The following is a 25,297-nucleotide window of genomic DNA, read 5'->3' on the forward strand; positions in this document are numbered from 1 at the left end:
TTGCGGATCCACAAAGTGTTTCCAAATCCTCCCAGCCACCGCCTAACGCTGACTCCGCTTCTCCGGGACAAACAAGCGCCAAGGACAGCAATGACACTGCGCATGCTCCACATCACAATGCCCGGGAGCTGATTGACGCCAGCTCCGGACCAATAGGAAGAGGGGGCGGGGCTGGAGGACCGAGCGAGCGGCTGGTCCTCCAACCAATCGGAGTGAATGGGAGGCGGGGCCGGTCTGCGACTGAAGCATGCGCAGTGCGGGTAATGGCGACAGACGGACGGTTTTAACCTGGAAGCGAGATCAATACAAGGTAGAGGGCGGCGCGCGGGGAATGATAAACATGGCGGGTGGGTGGAGAGACTTTGTAAACATGTTGTTCAAACCCAAACCCCGGAAATGAACTTCCCGGTCCCCCCCTTTGTACCAAATGGAGCGGCAGCTTGTAGTGTTAGACCCGGGCTGACTGCCGCCATTGAGGCTGCATGTGGGAGGCCGGCAGGGATTGTGATCGGAGAGTGAAGCCCTGACGTCACAATGGAATGGGTGAGAGTGTGACGTCACAATGGAATGGGTGAGGGTGTGAGGTCACAATGGAATGGGTGGCGGTTCCAGATGAGCTGAGACTGGGCTGGAGTCGGGCGATGGCACTGACATGTGGCCCGGTGGCACAGTGGTTAGTGCAGCTGCCTCACAGCGCCAGGGACCCGGGTTCAATTCCAGCCTCGGGTCGCTGTCTGTGCAGAGTTTCTACATTCTCCCCGTGTCTGTGTGGGTTTCCTCCGGGTGTTCCGGTTTCCTTCCACAGTCCAAAGATGTGCCGGTTAGACAGATTGGCCATGATAAATTGCCACTTGGTATTAGGGGGATTAACAGGTAAATATGTGGATAGGGCCTGGATGGGATTGTTGTCGGTGCAGGCTCGATGGGCTGAATGGCCTCCTTCTACACTGTATTTTATTATTCATTATTATTAATTAATGACTATTCTGATTTACAGCTGTTTCTGAGTTTTAACTGTATCCTCTATTGTGAACATCGAGGCAAAATACTTGTTCAATTCATCTCCCAGCTCCTTATTTTTCATTATCAATTCCTGGACTCACTTTCTATTAGACAGTTAAGAAATGAGGTAGAGCAAGTGACTGAAGTGTGAGTCAGGGAGCACTATTGGGAGCACCAATAATTTCAAAATAGTTCTGGAAAAAGATAGGACAGGTCCACAGGTCAAGGCCCTAAACTGGAGCAGGGCCACTTTTGTGGGCATTAGGCAGGATCTAGCAGATGTCGATTAGGTGAGTTTGTTTGAAGGGAAAGGAATGACTCGAAAATGGGAGGTTTTAAAAGTGTGATATCAAGAATCCAGGGGCAGTATATTCCTGTTAAGATGAAGGGAAAGAATGGTAAATTTAGGGTTCTCTGGCAGACAAGGGACATTGAGGCTCTGGTCAGGTAAAAGAAGGAAGCATACATTGGGTTTAGGCAATTGGGGACAAGTGAATCACTCTGACTATGAAAAGTGTAAGAAAATACTGAAGAGAGAAATCAGGAGGACAAAAAGAGAGTATGATATGGATCTGGCAGGTAAGATTAAAGAAAATTCCAAGAGGTTCTATAGCTATATTAAGAGTAAAAGGGTGGCTAGAGAGAGAATAGGTCCCCTTAAAAATCAGCATGGCCATCTGTGTGTGGAGCCACAGGAGATGGGTGAGATTTTTAATGAATACTTCTCCTCTGTGTTTACTGCGGAGAGCACCATGGGTGCTAAAGAAATAAGGGAAACAAGTGGTGATGTCTTGGGCACACGCATGTTACTTGGGAGGAGGTATCTGCAGCCTTATAAAAGCAAATTACTGCGGATGCTGGAATCTGAAACCAAGAGTGAAAATGCTGGAAAATCTCAGCAGGCCCAGCAGCATCTGTAAGGAGAGAAAAGAGCTGATGTTTCTTGTCTCGATGACCCTTTGTCAAAGCTCTGAAACATCAGTTCTTTTCTCTCCATACAGATGCTGCCAGACCTGCTGAGAATGGGGAGAGAGTGTGTGGGATGGAGATTTACAGCTTTTGGGGAATGAGAGAGGAAAGAATGTTCCATAGAAATTGTCTGTTCTGAATTTCTATCCTGTACTGACACTGATGACTTTTGGAAACTTATTTTCCAGATATTGAAAGAGGAATCACAGGCCGAAATCTCAAACGTCACGTCGAGATCTGAGAGAGTCATATTCCTTGGGACCTCAATATCATTGGACTTTGAATCCAGAAGGAGAAATGATTGCCCAGTCTGTCGATTTGAAAAGATTTGAAATGTCAGTGTGAGTGAAAAAGCATCAACACTCTGCCACACTTGAGTGAGAGTGTTCCACTGCACTGACTAAAGAGCTTTAACCAGTTACACAGTCTGAACAAATATCACACCATTCACAGCGGGGAGAGACTGTAATCTTGTTGTGTGTGTGGATGAAGTCTCAACTGATTGTCCACTCAAGAGAGACGTAAGGACACCTGCACCATGGCGAAACCATGGAAATGTGCAGACTGTGGGAAGGGATACAGAGCCCCATCTAAACTGGAAGCTCATCAGCGCAGCCACACTGGGGAGAGGCCGTTCACCTGCTCTCGGTGTGAGAAGGGATTTAATCAGTTATCCAGTTTACGGAGACACCAGCGAGTTCACACTGGGGAGAGGCCATTCACCTGCTCTCAATGTGGGAAGGGATTCAGTCAGTTATCTGACCTGCAGACACACGAACGACTTCACACTGGGGAGAGACCGTTCACCTGCTCTCAGTGTGGGCAAGAATTCACTCAGTCAGCCGACCTGCAGAGACACCAGCGAGTTCACACTGGGGAGAAACCATTCATCTGCTCTCAGTGTGGGAAGGGATTCACTCAATCATCTGACTTGCGGACTCACCAGCGAGTTCACACTGGGGAGAAACCATTCACCTGCTCTCAGTGTGGGAAGGGTTTCAGAGTTTCATCCCGGCTGCTGAGACACCAGCAAGTGCACGAGGGGTTGGATTCTGCTGTTATTGTTTCTGCTCTCAGTTACATCCAGGACTGTATTTTGTTCATTCTCACAGTTGGTCAATGGGAAGGGTCAGAGGGTTTCTTTGTGCTGGACTGGCTGGTCTCAGCCTCCAGTGGGCTGATGCTCTTTGAGTATTTTTGCGAATACCTGGTTTCAAATGTCACACGGATCACAGAGTGACAGGGCGTTAGGAAGTTTAGAGATATTTAGTCAGAAGGAAACAGAGGTTGGCAGTGCAAAGGTACATTTCTGAATGGAGGGCTGTGACAAGTGACATTCCTCAGGGATCAGTGCTGGGACTTCTGCTGTTTGTAATATATATAAATGATTTGGAGGAAAATGTAACTGGTTTGATTGGTAAGTTTGTGGACGACACAAAGGTTGGTGGAATTGCGGATAGCGATGGGGACCGGCAGAGGATACAGCAGGATATAGATCAGTTGGAGACTTGGGCGGAGAGATGGCAGATGGAGTTTAATCCGGACAAATGTGAGGTAATGCATTTTGGAAGGTCTAATACAGATGGGAAATATACAGTAAATGGCAGAACCCTTAAGAGTATTCATAGGCAGAGGAATCTGGGTATACAGGTACACAGGTCACTGAAGGTGGCAATGCAGGTGGAGAAGATAATCAAGAAGGCATACGGCATGCTTGCCTTCATCGGCCGGGGCATTGAGTTTAAAAATTGGTAAGTCATGTTGCAGCTTTATAGAACCTTAGTTGGACCGCACTTGGAATCTAGTGTTCAATTCTGGTCACCACACTACCAGAAGGATGTGGAGGCTTTGGAGAGGGTACGGAAAATATTTATCAGGATGTTGCCTGGTGTGGAGGGCATTAGCTATGAGGAGAGGTTGGAGAAACTTGGTTTGTTCTCACTGGAACAACAGAGGTTGAGGGGGGGCGACCTGAAAGAAGTCCACAAGATTATGAGGGGCATGGACAGAGTGGATAATCAGAAGCTTTTTCCCAGGGTGGAAGAGTCAATTACTAGGGGCATAGGTTTAAGGTGCGTGGGGCAAGGTTTAAAGGAGATGTACAAGGCAGGTTTTTTACACAGAGGGTGGTGGGTGCCTGGAACTTGTTGCCGGGGAAGGTAGTGGACGCAGATACGATAGTGACTTTTAAGATGTATCTTGACAAATATATGAATAGCATAGGAATAATAGAACAGTACAGCACAGAACAGGCCCTTCGGCCTACGATGTTGTGCCGAGCTTTATCTGAAACCAAGATCAAGCTATCCCACTCCCTATCATCCTGGTGTGCTCCATGTGCCTATCCAATAACCGCTTAAATGTTCCTAAAGTGTCTGACTCCACTATCACTGCAGGCAGTCCATTCCACACCCCAACCACTCTCTGCATAAAGAACCTACCTCTGATATCCTTCCTATATCTCCCACCATGAACCCTATAGTTATGCCCCCTTGTAATAGCTCCATCCACCCGAGGAAATAGTCTTTGAACGTTCACTCTATCTATCCCCTTCATCATTTTATAAACCTCTATTAAGTCTCCCCTCAGCCTCCTCCGCTCCAGAGAGAACAGCCCTAGCTCCCTCAACCTTTCCTCATAAGACCTACCCTCCAAACCAGGCAGCATCCTGGTAAGTCTCCTCTGCACTCTTTCCAGCGCTTCCACATCCTTCTTATAGGGAGGTGACCAGAACTGCACACAATATTCCAAATGTGGTCTCACCAAGGTCCTGTACAGTTGCAGCATAACCCCATGGCTCTTAAACTCCAACCCCCTGTTAATAGAGGGATATGGTCCCCGGAAAGGTAGGGGGTTTTAGTTCAGACGGGCAGCATGGTTGCTACAGGCTTGGAGGGCCAAAGGGCTTGTTTCTGTGCTGTAATTTTCTTTGTTCTTCATTCTGTTTGGAACATCCCAAATGCCCATCCAATTTCCTTTTTAATTGTTTATTGTCTCCACTTCCTCCACCCTCGTAGGCAGCGAGTTTCAGGTCATTAACATTCGCTGCATCAGAATATTCTTCCTCACATCTCCCCCCTCCCCCCCACTCCCCCTCCAATCCCCCCCCCCCCCCCCCCCACCCCTTGCATCTCTGACCCAAAAGAAGAAATCTGTGTCCCCCTCGTCCTTGTCCCTTCAGCTAATGGGAACAGCTTTTCTTTGTCCACCTCATCTAAAGCTGTCAGAATCTTGTCCACCTCTATCAAATCTCCCCTCAACCTCCTTTGTTCCAAGGGGAACAACCCCAGCCTGACATTGACAATAAAGAACAAACCAACAGAATATGCTTCCTCCCTTCCATTTCTTTTCTCATTCTGGAGGAAATTGGGGACGTGCAGCAACTGAAGGGAAAGGAAGTGAATCCAGTCTGTACATTCCACACATTGTTAGTCCAGTCATATGCACATATATGTTTCTGACAGCCTGCATTGAGATTTTCAGCTCTGTGTATCCAGGACAGGAAGCAGTGAGCATGGATCTGCCAATCAGCCTCAATCAGCACCTTCAGGAGAATTGGGAGGGTGAATATTAGATACAGCAGAGTGAGAATGGAGGGAGAGTGTGTGGGATGGAGATTCACAGCTTTTGGGGAATCAGAGAGGAAAGAATGCTCCATAGAAACTAGAATTGTCTGTTCTGAATTTCTATCCTGTATTGAAATTTATTTTTTTTGTAAACTCCTTTTACAGGATATCAGAAGGTGAGGATTTTACAGACCGAAATCTCAAATCAAACATCACGTAAACATCTGACAGAGTCACTCAATGCATCGGGACCTGAATGCTATCGGCCTTTGAACCCAGAAGGAGAAATGTTTCTCTGTTCTGTCTGCTTTAGCAGTCTTTAAACATCAGTGTGACTGGAACAGGACTGACACACACACACAATCAACTGAGATTTTCCCATGCAGTGACTGTGGAAAGAGCCTCCCAGTTACACAGCCTGAAAAAATATTGCACCATCACAGCAGGGCACTATAATCTTGTTCCGTGTGAGACTTCAACTGATGGTCAAACCTGGAGCAACACAAGGATACCTGCACCATGGATAAACCGTGGAAATGTGGGGACTGTGGGAAGGGTTGCAAAACCCCCTCTGAGCTGCAAACCCATCGACGTATTCACACTGTGTGTGGGAAGAGATTCACTCGGCTATATCATCTCCAGCGACATCGGCTGGTTCATACTGGAGAAAGAGCATTCATCTGCTTTGAGTGTGGGAACGGATTCGCTCATTTACCCGATCTGCAGAGACACCAGCGCGTTCACACTGGAGAGAGACCATTCACCTGCTTGGTGTGTGGGAAAGGATTTCTGCAGTTATCCAATCTGTCAAAACACAAAGTCACTCACAGCAATGAGAGACCCTTTAAATGCTCTGACTGTGGAAGTGGTTTCAAAAGCTCTCGGGAACTGACGATCCACCAGCGCATTCACACTGAGGAGAGACCGTTCAGCTGCTCTCACTGCACAAAGACATTTAGAACGTTATCTCACCTGCGGGAGCACCAGCGAGTTCACACCAGGGAGAGACCGTTCACCTGCTCTGTGTGTGGGAAGGGATTCACTCATTCATCCAGCCTGCTGAGTCACAATCTCACTCACACCCAGGAGAGACCCTTTCAATGCTCTGACTGTGGAAGTAGTTTCAAACGTTCTGGGGATCTAATGATCCACCAGCGCATTCACACTGAGGAGAGACCGTTCAGCTGCTGTGTGTGTGGGAAGGGATTCACTCAGTCATCCAGCCTGCGGAGACACCAGCGAGTTCACAAATGATGACAGGGGTTGGATTCTGCTGTTATTGCTGCTGTTAATCACATCCAGGACTGAACCATGTTCATTCTGACAGTTGGTGAAGTGGGAGGGTCGAAGGATTTCTTTTTGCTGGACTTGGCCGGTCTCACAACTTTGCTTCCAGTGGGCTGATGCTCTTTGAGCTTGGGAGAGCACATTTCCTCTGAAATGATCCACAAAAGCTGATGAAGGACATGTATTTTATCCTGGATAGTAAATAGTGTTTTTCCTACCACTACAGGTAGATCTGAAATAAATACAGAAAGGACTGGAAAAACGCAGCAGGTCTGGCAGCATCTGTGGAGAGAGAAACAGAGTTAACATTTCACACTACTGGATGGGAGTCAATCTAGTAAACCTCCTCTGAACTGCTTCCATGGTATTTATAAAATGGGGCAGCACGGCGGCACAGTGGTTAGCACTGTTGCCTCACAGCACCAGGGACCCAAGTTCAATTCCTGGGTCCCTCGTCCGATTCACTGTCTGTGTGTTGTTTGGACATTCTCCCCGTGTCTGTGTGGGATTCCTGCGGGTGCTCCAGTTTCCTCCCACAGTCCAAAGATGTGCGGATTAGGTTGATTGGCTATGCTAAATTGACCCTTGTGTCGGGGGGATTAGCAGGGTAAATGTGTGGGGTTATGGGAATAGGGTCTGGGTGGGATGCTGTTTGGTACAGGCTCAATAGGCAGAACGGCCTCTGTCTGTACTGCAGGGATCCTACGATCCTTTATTTAATTGGAGACAAAACTGCACCCAGTGTTCAAGATGCAGTTTCAGCAACGCCCTGTATAACTGAAGCATAATATCTTTACTTCTGTGTTCAATTTCTCTCAGAATAAAGGACAGCATTCCATTTGTGAGAACTTTGATTTATTTGAACTAAGATTTATGGGGTTCTCTTGTTTACAATAACTCCATAACTGTAAATCACACCAGGTTCCAGTGACTTAACCATGTGGCCAGAAAGAATACTTTAAACGGTGAATTCAGGAAGTTTATTAACCATTAAAAATGTAACAAGAAAGATAAAAAAGGAAAGTATCGATTAACAGTGAAAGGAGAAAGTTTAGCTTTAACAATTGAACATATGAACTTATGAAAGGTTATGGGGAGAAGGCAGGAACATGGGGATGAGAAGCATATCAGCCTTGATCGAATGATGGACCAGACTCGATGGGCTGAATGGTCTAATTCTGCTCCTATATGTTATGAACAGACTTCTCTCTATCCTTCTCAGACCAGGACATGAAGTGATGGCTCCAAAAACATGGATAACTTGTAAAATCAACAGCTCCCAACACCTCTCTGTAGGGCACAGTGGTTAGCACTGCTGCCTCACAGTGCCAGGGACCCGGGTTCGACTCCCAGCTTGGGTCACTGTCTGCAGAGTCTGCATATTGTCCCCGTATCTGGGTGGGTTTCCTCCGGGTGCTCCGGTTTCCTCCCAAAGTCCGAAAGACGTGCTGGTTAGGTGCATTGGCCATGCTAAATTCTCCCTCAGTGTACCCAAACAGGCGCCCGAGTGTGGCAACTCAGGGATTTTCACAGTAACTTCATTGCAATGTTAATGTAAGTCGACTTGTGACACTAATAAATGAAGTTCCTGGGAAAATCCCCCAGTCACCGCACTCTGGCATCTGTTTGGGTGCACTGAGGGAGAATTTAGCATGGTCAATGCACCTAACCAGCACATCTTTCGGACTGTGGGAGGAAACCAGAGCACCCGGAAGAAAACCAGGCAGACACGGGAACAACGTGCAAAGTCCACAGAGTCTCCCAAGCCGGGAATCAAACCCATGTCCCTGATGCTGTGAGGCAGCAGTGCTAACCAGTGTGCCACCGGGCCACCCTAACAAGTATTGTTATGTTTTTTCTATTCTGTTGGCATCAGAAGGCAATATCTTATAATTCCCACACATTTTAAACATTCTTTACATCTTTATCATTCTAAACGTTAAAAACTTTTGTGTTCAAATTTACATTTCCAGCCTAACAACTGCATTAATGAATCATTTATTCTTTAATTGTCTCTCAATTCAGGCTGTCCATTTAACTAATCTCCTGCTTTACAATTGTGGGAACTTCAGTCCACAAATAAGACAATTAAATGCATTGTTAAAAGCAGGATGTTCTTTATATAAATAAATAACAACGTTTAAAAATCATTGGCAAACAAAAGGAAACAGGAGCATTGGAACCAGCCTGGACTTGCAGACTGAAACCCCGCCCAAAGCCCGCACGTGCTCAGAAGGGAGAAAGGTTGAGAAGAACACTCTGTAACACTTCTCCTCCCCTTAAATTTCAATCCCCCATCGGACAGAAATACAACAAAGTAATGTCTTTAACAATACGGAAGTCTGTCAGGAGCTTTGTGGTTACATTGCGACCTGTACAATACCACTGGTAAATCTTGTAATGGTGTTTCTGGAATGGGAGGTGAAGAGGTAGTTTGAGAATCTGTACATGAACATTCCTCTTCCACTCCCACAGCAGAGTCAACTGGCAAAGCTGGAACCATTTCCTGGTGAACATCCACAGCAGCATGCCCCTCTGCCATGTTCTCAGTAATGGTTGCTGACTCTGAAACTGTTCCTGACTCGGGGTCACACCGCAAGCGAATATGGTCTTGGTGTCTGCGAACAACTCTTCCGTTTTACAGTCTCACCACCCAAGATACTGGACCACTTTGGTTTAAAATTATTCCCGGTAACCACCTTTGGTTACTCCCAAAGTTTCTGATGTAAACCTGATCACCCGGTTTGAACTGCCTCTCTTTGGCGCGGTAGTCGTGTCCCTCCTTCTGCTTCTCTTGTCTCCTGCTCACTTTTGCTCTGAGATCTGGGTGAAGCAGATCCAGATGAGACTTCAGCCTTTTACCTAGAAATTCCACAGGAGAGTCCGGTTGTGGATTGTGGTGTGATGTGAAACTGGAACAAAAATCTTGAGAGCTTGTTCTTAAAGTATCACCTGCCATTCTCTTCAATCCCTCCTTCAGAGTTTGAACAGCTCTTTCTGTGAGACCATTTGTACAGTAAGAAGTTTAACAACACCAGGTTAAAGTCCAACAGGTTTATTTGTTAGCAAATGCCACGAGCTAACAAATGCATTTGCGAACAAATAAACCTGTTGGACTTTAACCTGGTGTTGTTAAACTTCTTACTGTGTTTACCCCAGTCCAACGCCGGCATCTCCACATCATGAAGACCACTTGTAGCCAGATGAAACAGTGAAATGAAATAGAAATAGAAACCCTACAGTACAGAAAGAGGGCATTCGGCCCATCGAGTCTGCACCGACCACAATCCCACCCAGGGCCTACTACCATATCCCTACATATTTACCCAACTAATCCCTCTAACCTATGCATCTCAGGACACTAAGGGGCAATTTTTAGCATGGCCAATCAACCTAACCCGCACATCTTTGGACTGTGGGAGGAAACCGGAACACCCGGAGGAAACCCACGCAGACATGAGGAGAATGTGCAAACCCCACACAGACAGGACCCAAGCCAGGAATCGAACCCAGGTCCCTGGAGCTGTGAAGCAGCAGTGCTAACCACTGTGCTACCGTGCAGTACGCACACAGCGTAGACCATTCCTTTACAGGAATTCCTGAAACACCTCACTTGTAAACAGAGTGTCGTTATCTGAAACAAGTCAATCTGGTAACCCAGGGCTTGTGAAAATTTGACAGAGCTTCTCCTTTGTCACAGGAGCTGGAATATTACTCATGGTCTGTGCTTCCAATCATTTTGAATGCACATTTACAACGACCAAACACATGTGATTCATGAAAGGCCCCGCAAAGGCCACATTTAGTCTGGACCACGGCCTATCAGGCCACTCCCAAGGATGCAGTGGGAATGTACCCAGTGTGTTGTGCCTGATTCAATCGACAAACAGTTTATTGAGTTACGCCAGCGGGGAGAAGCCACAGGGGCTGACCATGTGCAACTCCACCCAACAAAGAATATCGTCAATTCTTATCCAGTTACTCAGCCCATCCCGGCTGGACACAATCCAATCAGAATGGTGATAGATTACATACATTATAGGTTCAATAAAATTAGTATCTGGGCATCATGGGGCTTTGTGATCATCTCATGGACAGGTGCCCCCATCATGATGCTTTCCAGACCCCCCTTGGGGGGGGGGGTCTTTCTTGGGCTTTCTTTGTACATAGACTCCCTTAGTTAGAAATGGGGTGGATTAAAAGTTCTCAAATGGATGTCAGCACCCTTCCTTTGTTTTAATCTAATGACCACATGGTCTGGGAATCATTTCTATTTAATACTCTCTCTTTTTAAACTCTTTTCTTCAGTATCCAATTCCAGAATTTTCCTTTTCTTTGTGTTACTTGCGTCAGGAATAAATCTTTGGACCTGACAGGAAGTTTAACCCAAGATCAATCCAACACAGGATTGGTCAGAATCATTTCACATGTGTTAAATTTTAAATAACCATTACAAATTAAAACTCTCATTCTCACATGGGTGAATTGTATCCGGATTAAAATTCCCACATGTTTAGTAAAATATCCTGGAATCCTGTCTCTGGCCAGTAAATATGGCTCCAGGTTCATAACTTCTGAACAAAAAAAGTTTTATTGATCACACTTCCTTTTTTAAAAATCTGTTTGATTTAAATCACAGACAGAAAACCTCAAAGCTTGAAGCATTCATCCCACAAATATCATCCACACACAAACAGAGAAACTTAGCATGTGCTTTACAACAACAATAACCAAAATTAATTACTGAAGTGTTCTTGTGATTCTGTTTTTAAACTTCCAAAAATGCCTTTAATTAAAGACTCAAGGTGAGGTTAATTCCCCAGAAAGATAAACCTTAACAAATGTAGCCCAAAACAATGATAAAACATATCTACAAACATCCACAGAAAACAAACAAAACACACAGATTCTCACAGCTCGTAAATTTCAAACAATGAATCCTCAGCATTCTCTCTCGCAGATATAGCTTCTTAAAGTGACAGAGCACTACAAGCTCACAACTCCTTGATTAAAATAAGATCCAAGATCCTTCATTATAACTTCACCATTTTTAAGCCAACCTACAAGGACTGATTTTAGAGGCAACATCTTGTCTTTGGTGATTTAAAATCCTAAACACGTTACACTCAAACACCAGCAAAATCTTTGTTCTTTATCTGGGGATAAAACTCTCAGTTATTCCAAATTCCTCCAGGCTCTGCTTAATATTTCCGCATTTAACTTATTCCCAGAAATCCTCAATTATAAACTAAAATAGACACATGAGTTTCCGGGCAGTCACAGGAATATGGTCAAGATAGTCCAGTCCCACAATGCCTCACATTCAATCTGCAGTCCTTCAATTATAACAGAATATGTGGCTGTATATAGCTGCCATGGCCATGGTCAACCCAACCCCAAGGGTGCCTTCTTGAACTGCTGCAATGCCTAAGGTGTACGTACACCCACAGTGCTGTTAGGAAGGGACTTCCAGTTACTGAGAGAGACAAGAGATGAAATTGCTGGGCCTCTAACAGAAATCTTTGTTTCTTCATTGGACACAGGTGAGATCCCAGAGGATTGGAGAATAGCAAATGTGGTCCCGTTATTTAAGAAGAGTAGCAAGGATAACCCTGGTAATTATAGGCCAGTGAGCTTGACGTCCGTGGTAGGGAAATTGTTGGAGAAGATTCTTAGAGATAGGATCTGTACACATTTAGAACTGAATAATCTCATTAGCGATAGACAACATCGTTTTGTGCGAGGGAGGTCATGCCTCACAAATTTGGTTGAGTTTTTTGAGGAGGTGACAAAAATGACTGACGAGGGAAGGGCCGTGGATGTCGTCCACGTGGATTTTAGTAAAGCGTTTGACAAGGTCCCTCATGGCAGGCTGGTGCAAAAGGTTAAATCTCACGGGAACTAGCTAGATGGGTACAGAACTGGCTTGGCCATAGAAGACAGAGGGTAGCAGTGGAGGGGTCTTTTTCTGATTGGAGCTCTGTGACTAGTGGTGTTCCGCAGGGCTCTGTACTGGGATCTCTGCTGTTTGTGATATATATAAATGATTTGGAAGAAGATGTAGCTGGTCTGATTAGTAAGTTTGCGGATGACACAAAGATTGCTTGTTTTGGGTCAGAGATGCAAGGGGGGGGGAGTGGGAGGGGGGGAGTGGGGGGTGGGATGGAGTGGGAGTGGGGGGGAGATGTGAGGAAGAATATTCTGATGCAGCGAATGGTAATGACCTGAAACTCGCTGCCTACGAGGGTGGAGGAAGTGGAGACAATAAACAATTAAAAAGGAAATTGGATGGGCATTTGGGATGTTCCAAACAGAATGAAGAACAAAGAAAATTACAGCACAGAAACAAGCTCTTTGGCCCTCCAAGCCTGTGGCACCCATGCTGCCTGTCTGAACTAAAACCCCCTACCTTTCCGGGGACCATATCCCTCTATTCCTATGCTATTCATATATTTGTCAAGACACATCTTAAAAGTCACTGTCGTATCTGCTTCCACTACCTTCCCCGGCAACGAGTTCCAGGCACCCACCACTCTCCGTGTAAAAAACGTGCCTTGTACATCTCCTTTAAACCTTGCCCCTCGCACCTTAAACCTATGCCCCTAGTAATTGACTCTTCCACCCTGGGAAAAAGCTTCTGATTATCCACTCTGTCCATGCCCCTCATAATATTGTAGACTTCTATCAGGTCGCCCCTTAACCTCCGTCGTTCCAGTGAGAACAAACCAAGTTTCTCCAACCTCTCCTCATAGCTAATGCCCTCCACACCAGGCAACATCCTGATTAATATTTTCCGTACCCTCTCCAAAGCCTCCACATCCTTCTGGTAGTGTGGTGACCAGAATTGAACACTAGATTCCAAGTGCGGTCTAACTAAGATTCTATAAAGCTGCAACATGACTTGCCAATTTTTAACTCAATGCCCCAGACAATGAAGGCAAGCATGCCGTATGCCTTCTTGATTATCTTCTCCACCTGCATTGCCACTTTCAATGACCTGTGTACCTGTACACCCAGATCCTTCTGCCTAGGAATACTCTGAAGGGTTCTGCCATTTACTGTATATTTCCCATCTGTATTAGTTGGTCTAGTTGGGCACATGAGTGGCGCAGGCTTGGAGGGCCGAAGGGCTTGTTCCTGGGCTGTATTGTTCTTTGTATTAGACCTTCCAAAATTCATTACCTCACATTTTTCCGGATTAAACTTCATCTGCCATCTCTTCGCCCAAGTCTCCAACTGCTCTATATCCTGCTGTATCCTCTGCCGGTCCCCATCGCTATCCGCAATTCCACCAACCTTTGTGCCGTCCACAAACTTACCAATCAAACCAGTTACATTTTCCTCCAAATCATTTATATATATCACAAACAGCAAAAGTCCCAGCACTGATCGCTGAGGAATGTCACTTGTCACAACCCTCCATTCAGAAATGTACCTTTGCACTGCCAACCTCTGTTTTCTTCTGACAAAATATCTCTAAACTTCCTAACACCCTGTCACTCTGTGATCCTTGTGACATTTGAAACCAGGTATTCGCAAAAAGACTCAAAGAGCATCAGCCCACTGGAGGCTGAGACCAGCCAGTCCAGCACAAAGAAACCCTCTGACCCTTCCCATTGACCAACTGTGAGAATGAACAAAATGCAGTCCTGGATGCAACTGAGAGCAGAAACAATAACAGCAGAATCCAACCCCTGGAATCACTCGTGAACTTGCTGGTGTCTCAGCAGCCGGGATGAAACTCTGAAACCCTTCCCACACTGAGAGCAGGTGAACGGCCTCTCCCCAGTGTGAACTCGCTGGTGTGTCCGCAGGTCAGATGACCGAGTGAATCCCTTCCCACACTGAGAACAGGTGAATGGTTTCTCCCCAGTGTGAACTCGCTGGTGTGACTGCAGGTGGGATGACTGAGTGAATCCCTTCCCACACTGAGAGCAGGTGAACGGTCTCTCCCCAGTGTGAACTAGTTCGCGTGTCAGCAGGTTGGATGACTGAGCGAATCCCTTCCCACACTGGGAACAAGTGAATGGCCTCTCCCCAGTGTGAACTCGCTGGTGTCTCTGCAGGTCGGATAACTGACTGAATCCCTTCCCACATTGAGAGCACGTAAATGGCCTCTCTCCAGTGTAGACTCGCTGGTGTCTCTGCAGGTCGGATAACTGACTGAATCCTTTCCCACATTGAGAGCAGGTGAACGGCCTCTCCCCAGTGTGGCTGCACTGATGAGCTTCCAGCAGAGATGGGGCTCTGTATCTCTTCCCACAGTCCACACATTTCCATGGTTTCTCCATGGTGCAGGTGTCCTTACCGCTCTCTTGAGAGAACAATTAGTTGAAACTTCGTCCACCCACAGAACAAGATTACAGTCTCTACCCGCTGTGAATGGTGTGATATTTATTCAGACTGTGTAACTGGTTAAAGCTCTTTAGTCAGTGCATTGGAACACACTCACTCAAGTGTGTCAGTGTGTTGATGCTTTTTCACTCACACTGACATTTCAAATCTTTTCAAATCGACAGACTGGACAATCATTTCTCCTTCTGGATTCAAAGTCCGATGATATTGAGGTCCCAAGGAATATGATTCTGTCACGTCTAGACGTGACGTTTGAGATTTCGGCCTGTGATTCCTCTTTCAATATCCTGTAAAATGAGTTTACAAAAGTCATCAGTGTCAGTACAGGATAGAAATTCAGAACAGACAATTTCTATGGAACATTCTTTCCTCTCTCATTCCCCAAAAGCTGTAAATCTCCATCCCACACACTCTCTCCCCATTCTCAGCAGGTCTGGCAGCATCTGTATGGAGAGAAAAGAACTGATGTTTCAGAGCTTTGACAAAGGGTCATCTAGACAAGAAACATCAGCTCTTTTCTCTCCTTACAGAGGCTGCCAGACCTGCTGAGATTTTCCAGCATTTTCTCTCTTGGTTTCAGATTCCAGCATCCGCAGTAATTTGCTTTTATAAGGCTGCAGATACCTCCTCCCAAGTAACATGCGTGTGCCCAAGACATCACCACTTGTTTCCCTTATTTCTTTAGCACCCATGGTGCTCTCTGCAGTAAACACAGAGGAGAAGTATTCATTAAAAATCTCACCCATCTCCTGTGGCTCCACACACAGATGGCCATACTGATTTTTAAGGGGATCTATTCTCTCTCGAGTCACCCTTTTACTCTTAATATATCTATAGAACCTCTTGGAATTTTCTTTAATCTTACCTGCCAGATCCATATCATATCCTCTTTTAGTCCTCCTGATTTCCCTCCTCAGTATTTTCTTACACTTTTTATAGTCAGAGTGATTCACTTGTCCCCAATTGCCTAAACCCAATGTATGCTTCCTTCTTTTACCTGACCAGAGCCTCAATGTCCCTTGTCTGCCAGAGATCCTTAAATTTACCATTCTTTCCCTGCATCTTAACAGGAATATACTGCCCCTGGACTCTTGATATCACACTTTTAAAACCTCCCATTTGCCAGTCATTCCTTTCCCTTCAAACAAACTCACCTAATCGACATCTGCTCGATCCTGCCTAATGCCCACAAAAGTGGCCCTGCTCCAGTTTAGGGTCTTGACCTGTGGACCTGTCCTATCTTTTTCCAGAACTATTTTGAAACTATTGGTGCTCCCAATAGTGCTCCCTGACTGACACTTCAGTCACTTGCTCCACCTCGTTTCTTAACTGTCTAATAGAAAGTGAGTCCAGGAATTGATAATGAAAAATAAGGGGCTGGGAGATGAATTGAACAAGTATTTTGCCTCAGTGTTCACAATAGAGGATACAGTTAAAACTCAGAAACAGCTGGAAATCAGAAAACAGGAGTGTGGGATGAACTCTGAAAAAGCACAATTCCCAGGGAAGTGGTCCTCAGCAAACTGTTGGAGCTGTGGGCTGATGAGTCCTCGGGTCCTGCTGGGCTTCATTCTCGGGTCTTAACAGAGGGAGATAGTTGATGTGTTGTTCAATTTTCTAAAATTCCCCATCGGGAATTGGATAAAGGGAAACCGGTGGATGCGCTGTACTTAGATTTCCAGAAGACATTTGATGAGGTGCCACATCAAAGGTTATTGCAGCAAATAAAAATTCATGCTGTGGGGATGACATATTGGCGTGGATAGAAGATTGGCTAACAGCAAACAGTGGGCAGAAATGGATCATTTTCTGGTTTGAGAGAGAGAGAAACCTGGGCCAACCTTTCCAGAGCCTGCAGCCTCCCTGGATTCACTTCCTTTCCCTTCAGTTGCTGCAAGTCCCCAATTTCCCCCAGAATGAGAAAATAAATGGAAAGGGGGAGAAAAGAAAGTGTTTTACTCACAGATGTTGGCGACAGGGGGAAGTTTGAGTCTGTCTGAAGATCAATCTTCATTCACACAAAGCCCACGCTCTGATTGGCTGGAAGACCAGAGTCCTTCCGGTCCTCCAACTCTTCCCATTGGTCAATACCTCAGCATGAAGATCAGAGGGTGGGTTCTCCCCCGCACATGCACAACTTCCCCTCTCCCTCGCACACTATTCTGACTTGTACTGAAAGAACAGAAATTTATTTCATATAAATACTGGGAAGACTGAACCCATTGTGTTCAGTCCCCACTACAAACTCCACTCCCTCACCAACAACTTTATCTCTCCTCCTGGCAACTGTCTGAGGCTGAACCAGGCTGTTCACAACCAGGGTGAAATAGTTCATCCCAAGATGAGCTTCCAGCCACATGTCCACATCATCATCAAGACCACCTTCATTCATAGAAGCATTGATAGTAATTAATTAATAACAATGAATAATAAAATACAGTGTAGAAGGAGGACATTCAGCCCATCGAGCCTGCACTGACAACAATCCCATCCAGGCCCTATCCACATATTTACCTGTTAATCTCCCTGATACCAAGTGGCAATTTATCATAGCCAAATTATCATGGCAATTATCATGGCCAGGGGCGGCGCGGTAGCACAGTGGTTAGCACTGCTGCTTCACAGCTCCAGGGACCTGGGTTCGATTCCCGCTTGGGTCACTGTCTGTGTGGAGTTTGCACATTCTCCTCGTGTTTACGTGGGTTTCCTCCGGGTGCTCCGGTTTCCTCCCACAGTCCAAAGATGTGCAGATTCGGTTGATTGGCCATGCTAAAATTGCCCCTTAGTGTCCTGGGATGCGTAGATTAGAGGGATTAGCGGGTAGAATATGTAGGGATATGGGGGTAGGGCCTGGGTGGGATTGTGGTCGGTGCAGACTCGATGGGCTGAATGGCCTCTTTCTGTACTGTAGGGTTTCTATGATTTCTATGAATCCGTCTAACCGGCACATCTTTGGACTGTGGAAGGAAACCTGAACACCCGGAGGAAACCCACACAGACACGGGGAGAATGTAGAAACTCTGCACAGACAGCGACCCGAGGCTGGAATTGAACCCGGGTCCCTGGCGCTGTTAGGCAGCTGCACTAACCACTGTGCCACCGGGCCACATGTCAGTGACATCGCCCGACTCCAGCCCAGTCTCAGCTCATCTGGAACCCTCACCCATTCCATTGTGACGTCACTCTCTCCCTCCCGTTCCATTGTGACGTCACACCCTCACCCATTCCATTGTGACGTCACACCCTCACCCATTCCATTGTGATGTCACACCCTCACCCATTCCATTGTGACGTCACACCCTCACCCATTCCATTGTGACGTCACACCCTCACCCATTCCATTGTGACGTCACACCCTCACCCATTCCATTGTGACGTCACACCCTCACCCATTCCATTGTGACGTCACACCCTCACCCATTCCATTGTGACGTCAGGGCTTCACTCTCCGATCACAATCCCTGCCGGCCTCCCACATGCAGCCTCAATGGCGGCAGTCAGCCCGGGTCTAACACTACAAGCTGCCGCTCCATTTGGTACAAAGGCGGGGACCGGGAAGTTCATTTCCGGGGTTTGGGTTTGAACAACATGTTTACAAAGTCTCTCCACCCACCCGCCACATTTATCATTCCCCGCACGCCGCCCTCTACCTCGGATTGATCTCGCTTCCGAGTTAAAACCGTCTGTCCGTCGCCATTACCCTCACTGCGCATGCTTCAGGTCCCGCACCTCATTCACTCCGATTGGTGGGAGGACCAGCCGCTCCCACTCGGTCCTCCAGCCCCGCCCCCTCTTCCTATTGGCCCGGAGCTGCCGTCAATCAGTCCCCGGGCATTGTGATGTGGTGCATGCGCAGTGTCATTGCTGTCCTTTTGGCGCTTGTTTGTCCCGGAGAAGCGGAGTCAGCGTTAGGCGGTGGCTGGGAGGATTTGGAAACACTTTGTGGATCCGCAAACCCTTCAGAATCATTGTCAGCTCCCTGGTTTGCAGCTGCGGGGCTTCTCCCTCCCTCCCTCCCGGGAACAGGCCCAGGTTAACGGCCCCATCCTGGCTCAGCCACTGGAGGATGGTTCACATCAGAGGATGGGGGAGGGGGACAATAAATAAGAGGTTACACTTTGGCCTCAAATCAATGAGGACTCTGATCTCTGGGAAGGAAGGAAACCCTGGGAGGTGGGCGGGGAGGATTCACAAACACCCGCTGGAGGCCCCAACACCCCCAATAAGACCCATTGGTTTTATTGTCAGTCTGCAGACAGCAGCTGAAGAACTGAACCCAGTAAGAGTTTGAACAACACCAGGTTAAAGTCCAACAGGTTTATTTGGTAGCAAACACCATTAGCTACCATTAGGTATTTGCTACCAAATAAATCTGTTGGACTTTAACCTGGTGTTAAAACTCTTACTGTGTTCACCCCAGTCCAACGCCGGCATCTCCACATCAGAACTGAACCCAGACAGAGGAGAGGGAGGGAGCAAACTGGGAGTGGAGAAAAGAAATGGTGAGATGGGTTTGGATTTCAGCCCAGGGAGGAGGGAGAGTTTGTGGGACAGGAATTTATTGATTTGGGGAACAAGAGAGGAAGAAATGTTCCAGAGAATTAGAATTGCCTGTTCAAAATTTCTATCCTGGACTGACAGTGATTAATTTTGTAAACTCCTTTTACAGGTGAGGTGAAGAAACATCACATCAAAATCAGACAGAGTCTCGATTCACTTGGACTTAAATATCCTCAGACTTTGAACGTGGAAGGAGAAATGTTTGTCTTCTGTCTGGAGGAGAAGATTTCAAACATCAGCGTGACTGAAAAAGCACCAAGATACACGCACACCCGAGTGAGAGTGTTTCAGTGAATTGACTGTGGAAAGAGCTTTATCCAGTTACGCAGCCTTAAAAAACATCACACCATTCACAGCAAGGAGAAACTGTACACGTGTTCTGTGTGTGGATGAGGCTTCAACTGATCGTTTAACCTGGAGAAACATAAGGACACCAGTATCATGGAGAAACCGTGGAAATGTGGGGACTGTGGGAAAGGATTCAGTTACCCTTCTCTGCTGGAAAACCATCGGCGCAGTCACACTGGTGAGAGACCGTTCACCTGCTCTGTCTGTGGGGAGGGATTCATTCAGTCATCGGGCCTTTGGTCTCACCAGAGAATTCACACTGAGGAAAAGCCATTCACCTGCACCTCCTGTGGGAAGAGGTTCAGGCATTCTTCAGCACTCACTGTGCACCAACACACTCACACCGGGGAGAGACCATTCACCTGCTCCGTGTGTGGGAAGGGATTCACTCAGTCATTCCACCTGCTGTCACACCAGTGAGTTCATACTGGGGAGAGGCCGTTCACCTGCTCCGACTGTGGGAAGGGATTCACTGGGTCATCCCACTTACTGTCACACCAGCGAGTTCACATTGAGGACAAACCATTCAGCTGCCCTGACTGTGGACAGAGTTTCAGACAAGCATCCTCCCTCATTGCACACCAGCGAATTCACACTGGGGAGAGACCGTTTACTTGCTTTGTGTGTGGCAAGGGATTCACAGTTTTACCCAGTCTGCTGAGACACCAGAAAATTCACACTGAAGAGAAGCCATTCAGCTGCACTGACTGTGGAAAGAATTTCAGGCAGTCATCCAACCTCACTGCTCACCGACGCACTCACACTGCAGAAAGACCATTCACATGCTCCGTGTGCGGGAAGGGATTCAATCGGCCATCCAACCTCTCTGCTCACCAGCGAGTTCACACAGGGGAGAGGCCATTCACTTGCTCCGTGTGTGGGAAGGGATTCGCAAAGTCTTTCAACCTGCTGGCTCACCAACGCACTCACACTAAGGCCATTCAACTGCTCTGTGTGTGGGAAGGGATTCACTCAGTCACAATGGCTCCTTAGACATCAACAAGTTCACAAGTGACTGCAGGGGTTGGATTCTGCTGTTTTTGCTGCTGTTCAGTATTGACAGTCTGACAATATTTTATTTCTGCTGATGTGAACAAACCCTATAACTAGTTGGAATTTAATATTCTGGAAATGTCACTGATTTTCGGGGCTGCAATGTCACTTTTTAAAAGCAACACCTGTGATCTTCCCTCTTAACTGAAGAACTCTCACAGGAACCTGTTGAGAATAAAATTAAGAACTTTTGCTTCAATTCTAATTTGATCTTTGGGGCAAAATCTACAACTCATTCTCTGAAAGATCCATCTGCAGGGCACAAAGTATTTATTTTCAATGCTTGTATTGAGATTTTCTGGAAAGCTGCTCTTTGATTTTTAAGGGCTATTTTTTGGTTTCCAGGGCATCGTTTTCCATTCTCAGTAACTCCTTTATTAGTGATGTAGTCACGTAGTAACATTACCTTTTGTGTTTCTGTTAGTTTACTTCTTTGAATAAGATAGCACAAATACTGAAGACTGTGTATATATTAAATCTTTTAAATTGGAATCTATGAATGATATTTTTTGTTAACTTATTTTAAAAATACTCCCATACTCTCTTTCCAAAATGAGAATTCTAACTATTTGACACAAGGTAACTGAATCAGATGTTTACTGGTTCAGACAGTGGAGCAGGAAAAATCTCTCCCGATTCTGATCTTCATTGTGTGTGGATTTACATTGATAACCCATCAATAACCTCACTACACCAGCTGAGATCCGCTCTGACCGGGGATTCTGTATGTTGTCTGTGAACGTTAAACTGCAAATCAAAGCAGTTTAGAATATGAACCTGGATGAATGGATCTCAATTTCTAATGTGACGACCCAAGTGATTGTAAGTACGTTCACAATATCTGTTTACTCAAATTCCTGAGCTGTAAACCCCACCTCCTGAGATATATAAAAATAATCAAGACTTGTTCAGCAGAATGGGGAAAGCTCTGCCGATGGTCGGATCATTCCTTTTGAGGCTCACACTGCTATGAAACTAGTTCTGTAGCAGGAAGACACAACTCCTCCACACATCACCGATAGGCTGCTGAGTCAGGGAACTTCTTTTCTCAAAATAGGTGGCAAAGCTGTTCCTCCAGTTTGAGACTGTCTATGCAGATGTAGCAACATCAGGAGAGACAGAATCTGTGATTGGAGGAGATGGTCCTCACAGTTTCTGTCTCTCCCATGTACAGGATGATTTATTTTTTCCAGTAGTTCCTCCCAAGACAGAATTTCTGCGGGCCTTTTGGCAAGTCATGTTGCAGCTTTATAGAACCTCAGTTAGGCCGCACTTGGAATATAGTGTTCAATTCTGGTCGCCACACTACCAGAAAGATGTGGAGGCTTTGGAGAGGGTGGAGAGGGTACAGAAAAGATCTACCAGGATGTTGCCTGGCATGGAGGGCATGAGCTATGAGGAGAGGTTGGAGAAACTTGGTTTGTTCTCACTGGAACGACGCAGGTTGAGGGCGATCTGACAAAGTCTACAAGATTGTGAGGGGCTTGGGCAGATGGATAGAAGCTTATTCCCAGGGTGGAAGAGTCAATTACTCGGGGGGCATAGGTTTAAGGTGCGAGGGGCAAGGTTTAAAGGAGATGTACGAGGCAGAATTTTTACCCAGAGGGTGGTGGGTGCCTGGAACTCGCTGCCGGGGGAGGTAATGGAAGCAGATACAATAGTGAATTTTAAGGGGCGTCTTGACAAATACATGAATAGGATGTGAATGGAGGGATATGGTCCCCAGAAGGGTAGGGGGTTTTAGTTCAGTTAGGCAGCGTGGTTGGTGCAGGCTTGGAGGGCTAAAGGTTTTCCCGTGCTGTAATTTTCTTTGTTTTCTTTTGAGAGTGAATTCACCATCCACAGCCGTTCACTTTGAACCCTGGTTTGAAATATTCTCACTCTGGGTTTAAGGCTTCCTGGCGTAATACACAGATTTAGATCTTACCACCGAACAGCAATTCATATCCTCATCCCAGTCCCAGATTTAAATGTTGTTGTCCAAACTAGAAAACATATATAATTTGACTCTTTTTAAACCTGATTCACCACACCCTGCCACACTAACTACAACAGATTGTGTTTGGGACCAGTTGTTCTGTTAAAGTCTGTGTTGTTCTCAATGATGACAGTTTTAACCTCTCCATAACCTGTCCTAACCCTTCTGCCCTCCAGGGGCTCTGTTTTTCTGATGGTGACATTCCCTGTTTACCCAGTCAGCCCTTGAATTGTTTGTGAATCCAGTCACATGTCGGTTAGACTGGATCAGGGCGGCAGATTTCCTTCCTTAAAGGGCATTAGAGAACCAGGTGTGCTTTTACAACAATTAATTCATGCTCATCAATATTGTTATTGAAACGTGGTGGGATTCAAACCCAGGTCCCAAAAGCATTATAATAAATAGAGAAAATGCTGGATAAACTCAGCAGGTCGGTTCTTTTCAGAACTCCAGCATCTGCTGGATTTTGCTTTACCTCCAAATCATTCCCCTGGATTACTCCTGCTCTGGCTCTAATTCCAGTCAGCTCAGACAACAAAAACAGGTTTCACAAAATCACAAACATTTAAAAAAGGAGGTAGTCAAAAGGCAGATAACTATAGGCTGGTTCGCTTAACTTCTGTAGGAGGGAAAATGCTTGGATCTATCATCAGGGAAGAAATAGCGAGACATCTGGATATAAATTGTCCCATTGGTAAGACACAGCATAGGTTCATGAAGGGCAGGTCATGTTTGAGTAATTTGGTGGAATTCTTTGAGAACATTACATGTGCAGTGGACAATGGGGAACTTGTGGATGTGGTGTATCTGGATTTCCAGAAGGCATTTGACAAGGTGCCGCACCAAAGACTGCTGCATAAGATAAAGGTGCACAGTGCTACGGGTAATGTATTAGCATGGATAGAGGATTGGTTAACTAACAGAAAGCAAAGAGTGGGAGTAAATGGGTGTTTTTCTGGTTGGCGATCAGTGACTAGTGGTGTGCCTCAGGGATAAGTGTTGGGACTGCAATTGTTTACGGTTTACATAGATGATTTGGAGTTGGGGACCAAGTGTAGTGTGTCAAAATTCGCAGATGACACTAAGAGCAAAGTGTACAGAGGACGCTGAAAGTCTGCAAAGGGATATAGATAATCTATGTGAGTGGGCGAGTGTCTGGCAGATGGAGTACAATGTTGGTAAATGTGAGGTCATCCATTTTGGTAGGAATAACAACAAAATGGACGATTATTTAAATGGTAAAAAATTGCAGCATGCTGCTGTGCAGAGGGACAGGGGTGTCCTTGTGCAGGAATCTCAAAGAGTTGGTTTGCAGGTGCAGCAGGTAATTAAGAAGGCAAATGGAATTTTGTCCTTCATTGCTGGAGGGATGGAGTTTAAAAACAGCAAGATTATGTTGCAGCTGTATAAGGTGCTGGTGAGGCCACACCTGGAGTACTGTGTACAGTTTTGGTCTCCTTACTTGAGAAATGATATACTGGCACTGGAGGGGGTGCAGAGGAGATTCACGAGGTTGATTCCGGAGTTGAGAGGGTTGGCTTATGAGGACAAACTGAATAGACTGGGGCTATACTCATTGGACTTCAGAAGAATGAGGGGAGATCTTATAGAAACATATAAGTTTATGAAGGGAATAGATAAGATAGAAGCAGGGAAGTTGTTTCCACCGGCGGGTGAAACTAGAACTTGGGGGCATAGCCTCAAAATAAGGGGAAGCAGATTTAGGACTGAGTTGAGGAGGAACTTCTTCACACAAAGGGTTGTGAATCTGTGGAATTCCCTGCCCAGTGAAGCAGTTGGGGCTACCTCATTGAATGTTTTTAAGGCAAGGATAGATAAATTATTAAACAGTGAAGGAATTAAGGGCTATGGTGAGCGGGCGGGTAAGTGGAGCTGAGTCCACAAAATGATCAGCCATGAGGGCTCGAGGGGCCAGATGGCCTACTCCTGCTCCTAGTTCTTATGTTCTTCCCACAATCCCCACATTTCCATGGCATCTCCCTGTGACTGCAAATTATGTTCCAAAAGGCCAGATGATTGGTTGAAGCTTTCACCACACCTGACTAAACCTCTGACTAACCTGACTAAAACGGAGGATAAAGTATTGGTGTCTGTAAGGGCTAAAACAATACCCTTGGCTTCCTTGTAGATCTGTGGCACCAAGTTCAAGACTGCTTCA

The 25,297-nt window shown here is 46.1% G+C and overlaps 2 protein-coding genes across 2 annotated transcripts in view; both read left to right on the forward strand.

The window, feature by feature from the left end:
- Positions 1–22,998, forward strand: part of LOC144486984 (uncharacterized) — an 86,357-nt gene extending 63,359 nt beyond the window's left edge. The window contains 3 exon segments of the mRNA XM_078205025.1: positions 20,172–20,479; positions 20,813–21,023; positions 22,966–22,998. Coding sequence (XP_078061151.1) covers positions 20,172–20,479; positions 20,813–21,023; positions 22,966–22,998 — 552 coding nt within the window.
- Positions 248–7,665, forward strand: LOC144486981 (uncharacterized). Its single transcript, XM_078205021.1, has 3 exons — positions 248–310; positions 2,160–3,015; positions 5,703–7,665. The coding sequence occupies exons 2-3, from the start codon at positions 2,510–2,512 to the stop codon at positions 5,755–5,757; spliced, it is 561 nt and encodes a 186-aa protein (XP_078061147.1). The 5' UTR covers positions 248–310; positions 2,160–2,509; the 3' UTR covers positions 5,758–7,665.
- Positions 22,999–25,297: the final 2,299 nt, after the last annotated feature.

Source organism: Mustelus asterias, unplaced genomic scaffold, assembly GCF_964213995.1.
Source record: "Mustelus asterias unplaced genomic scaffold, sMusAst1.hap1.1 HAP1_SCAFFOLD_548, whole genome shotgun sequence".
In the NCBI taxonomy this organism is placed as follows: domain Eukaryota; kingdom Metazoa; phylum Chordata; class Chondrichthyes; order Carcharhiniformes; family Triakidae; genus Mustelus; species Mustelus asterias.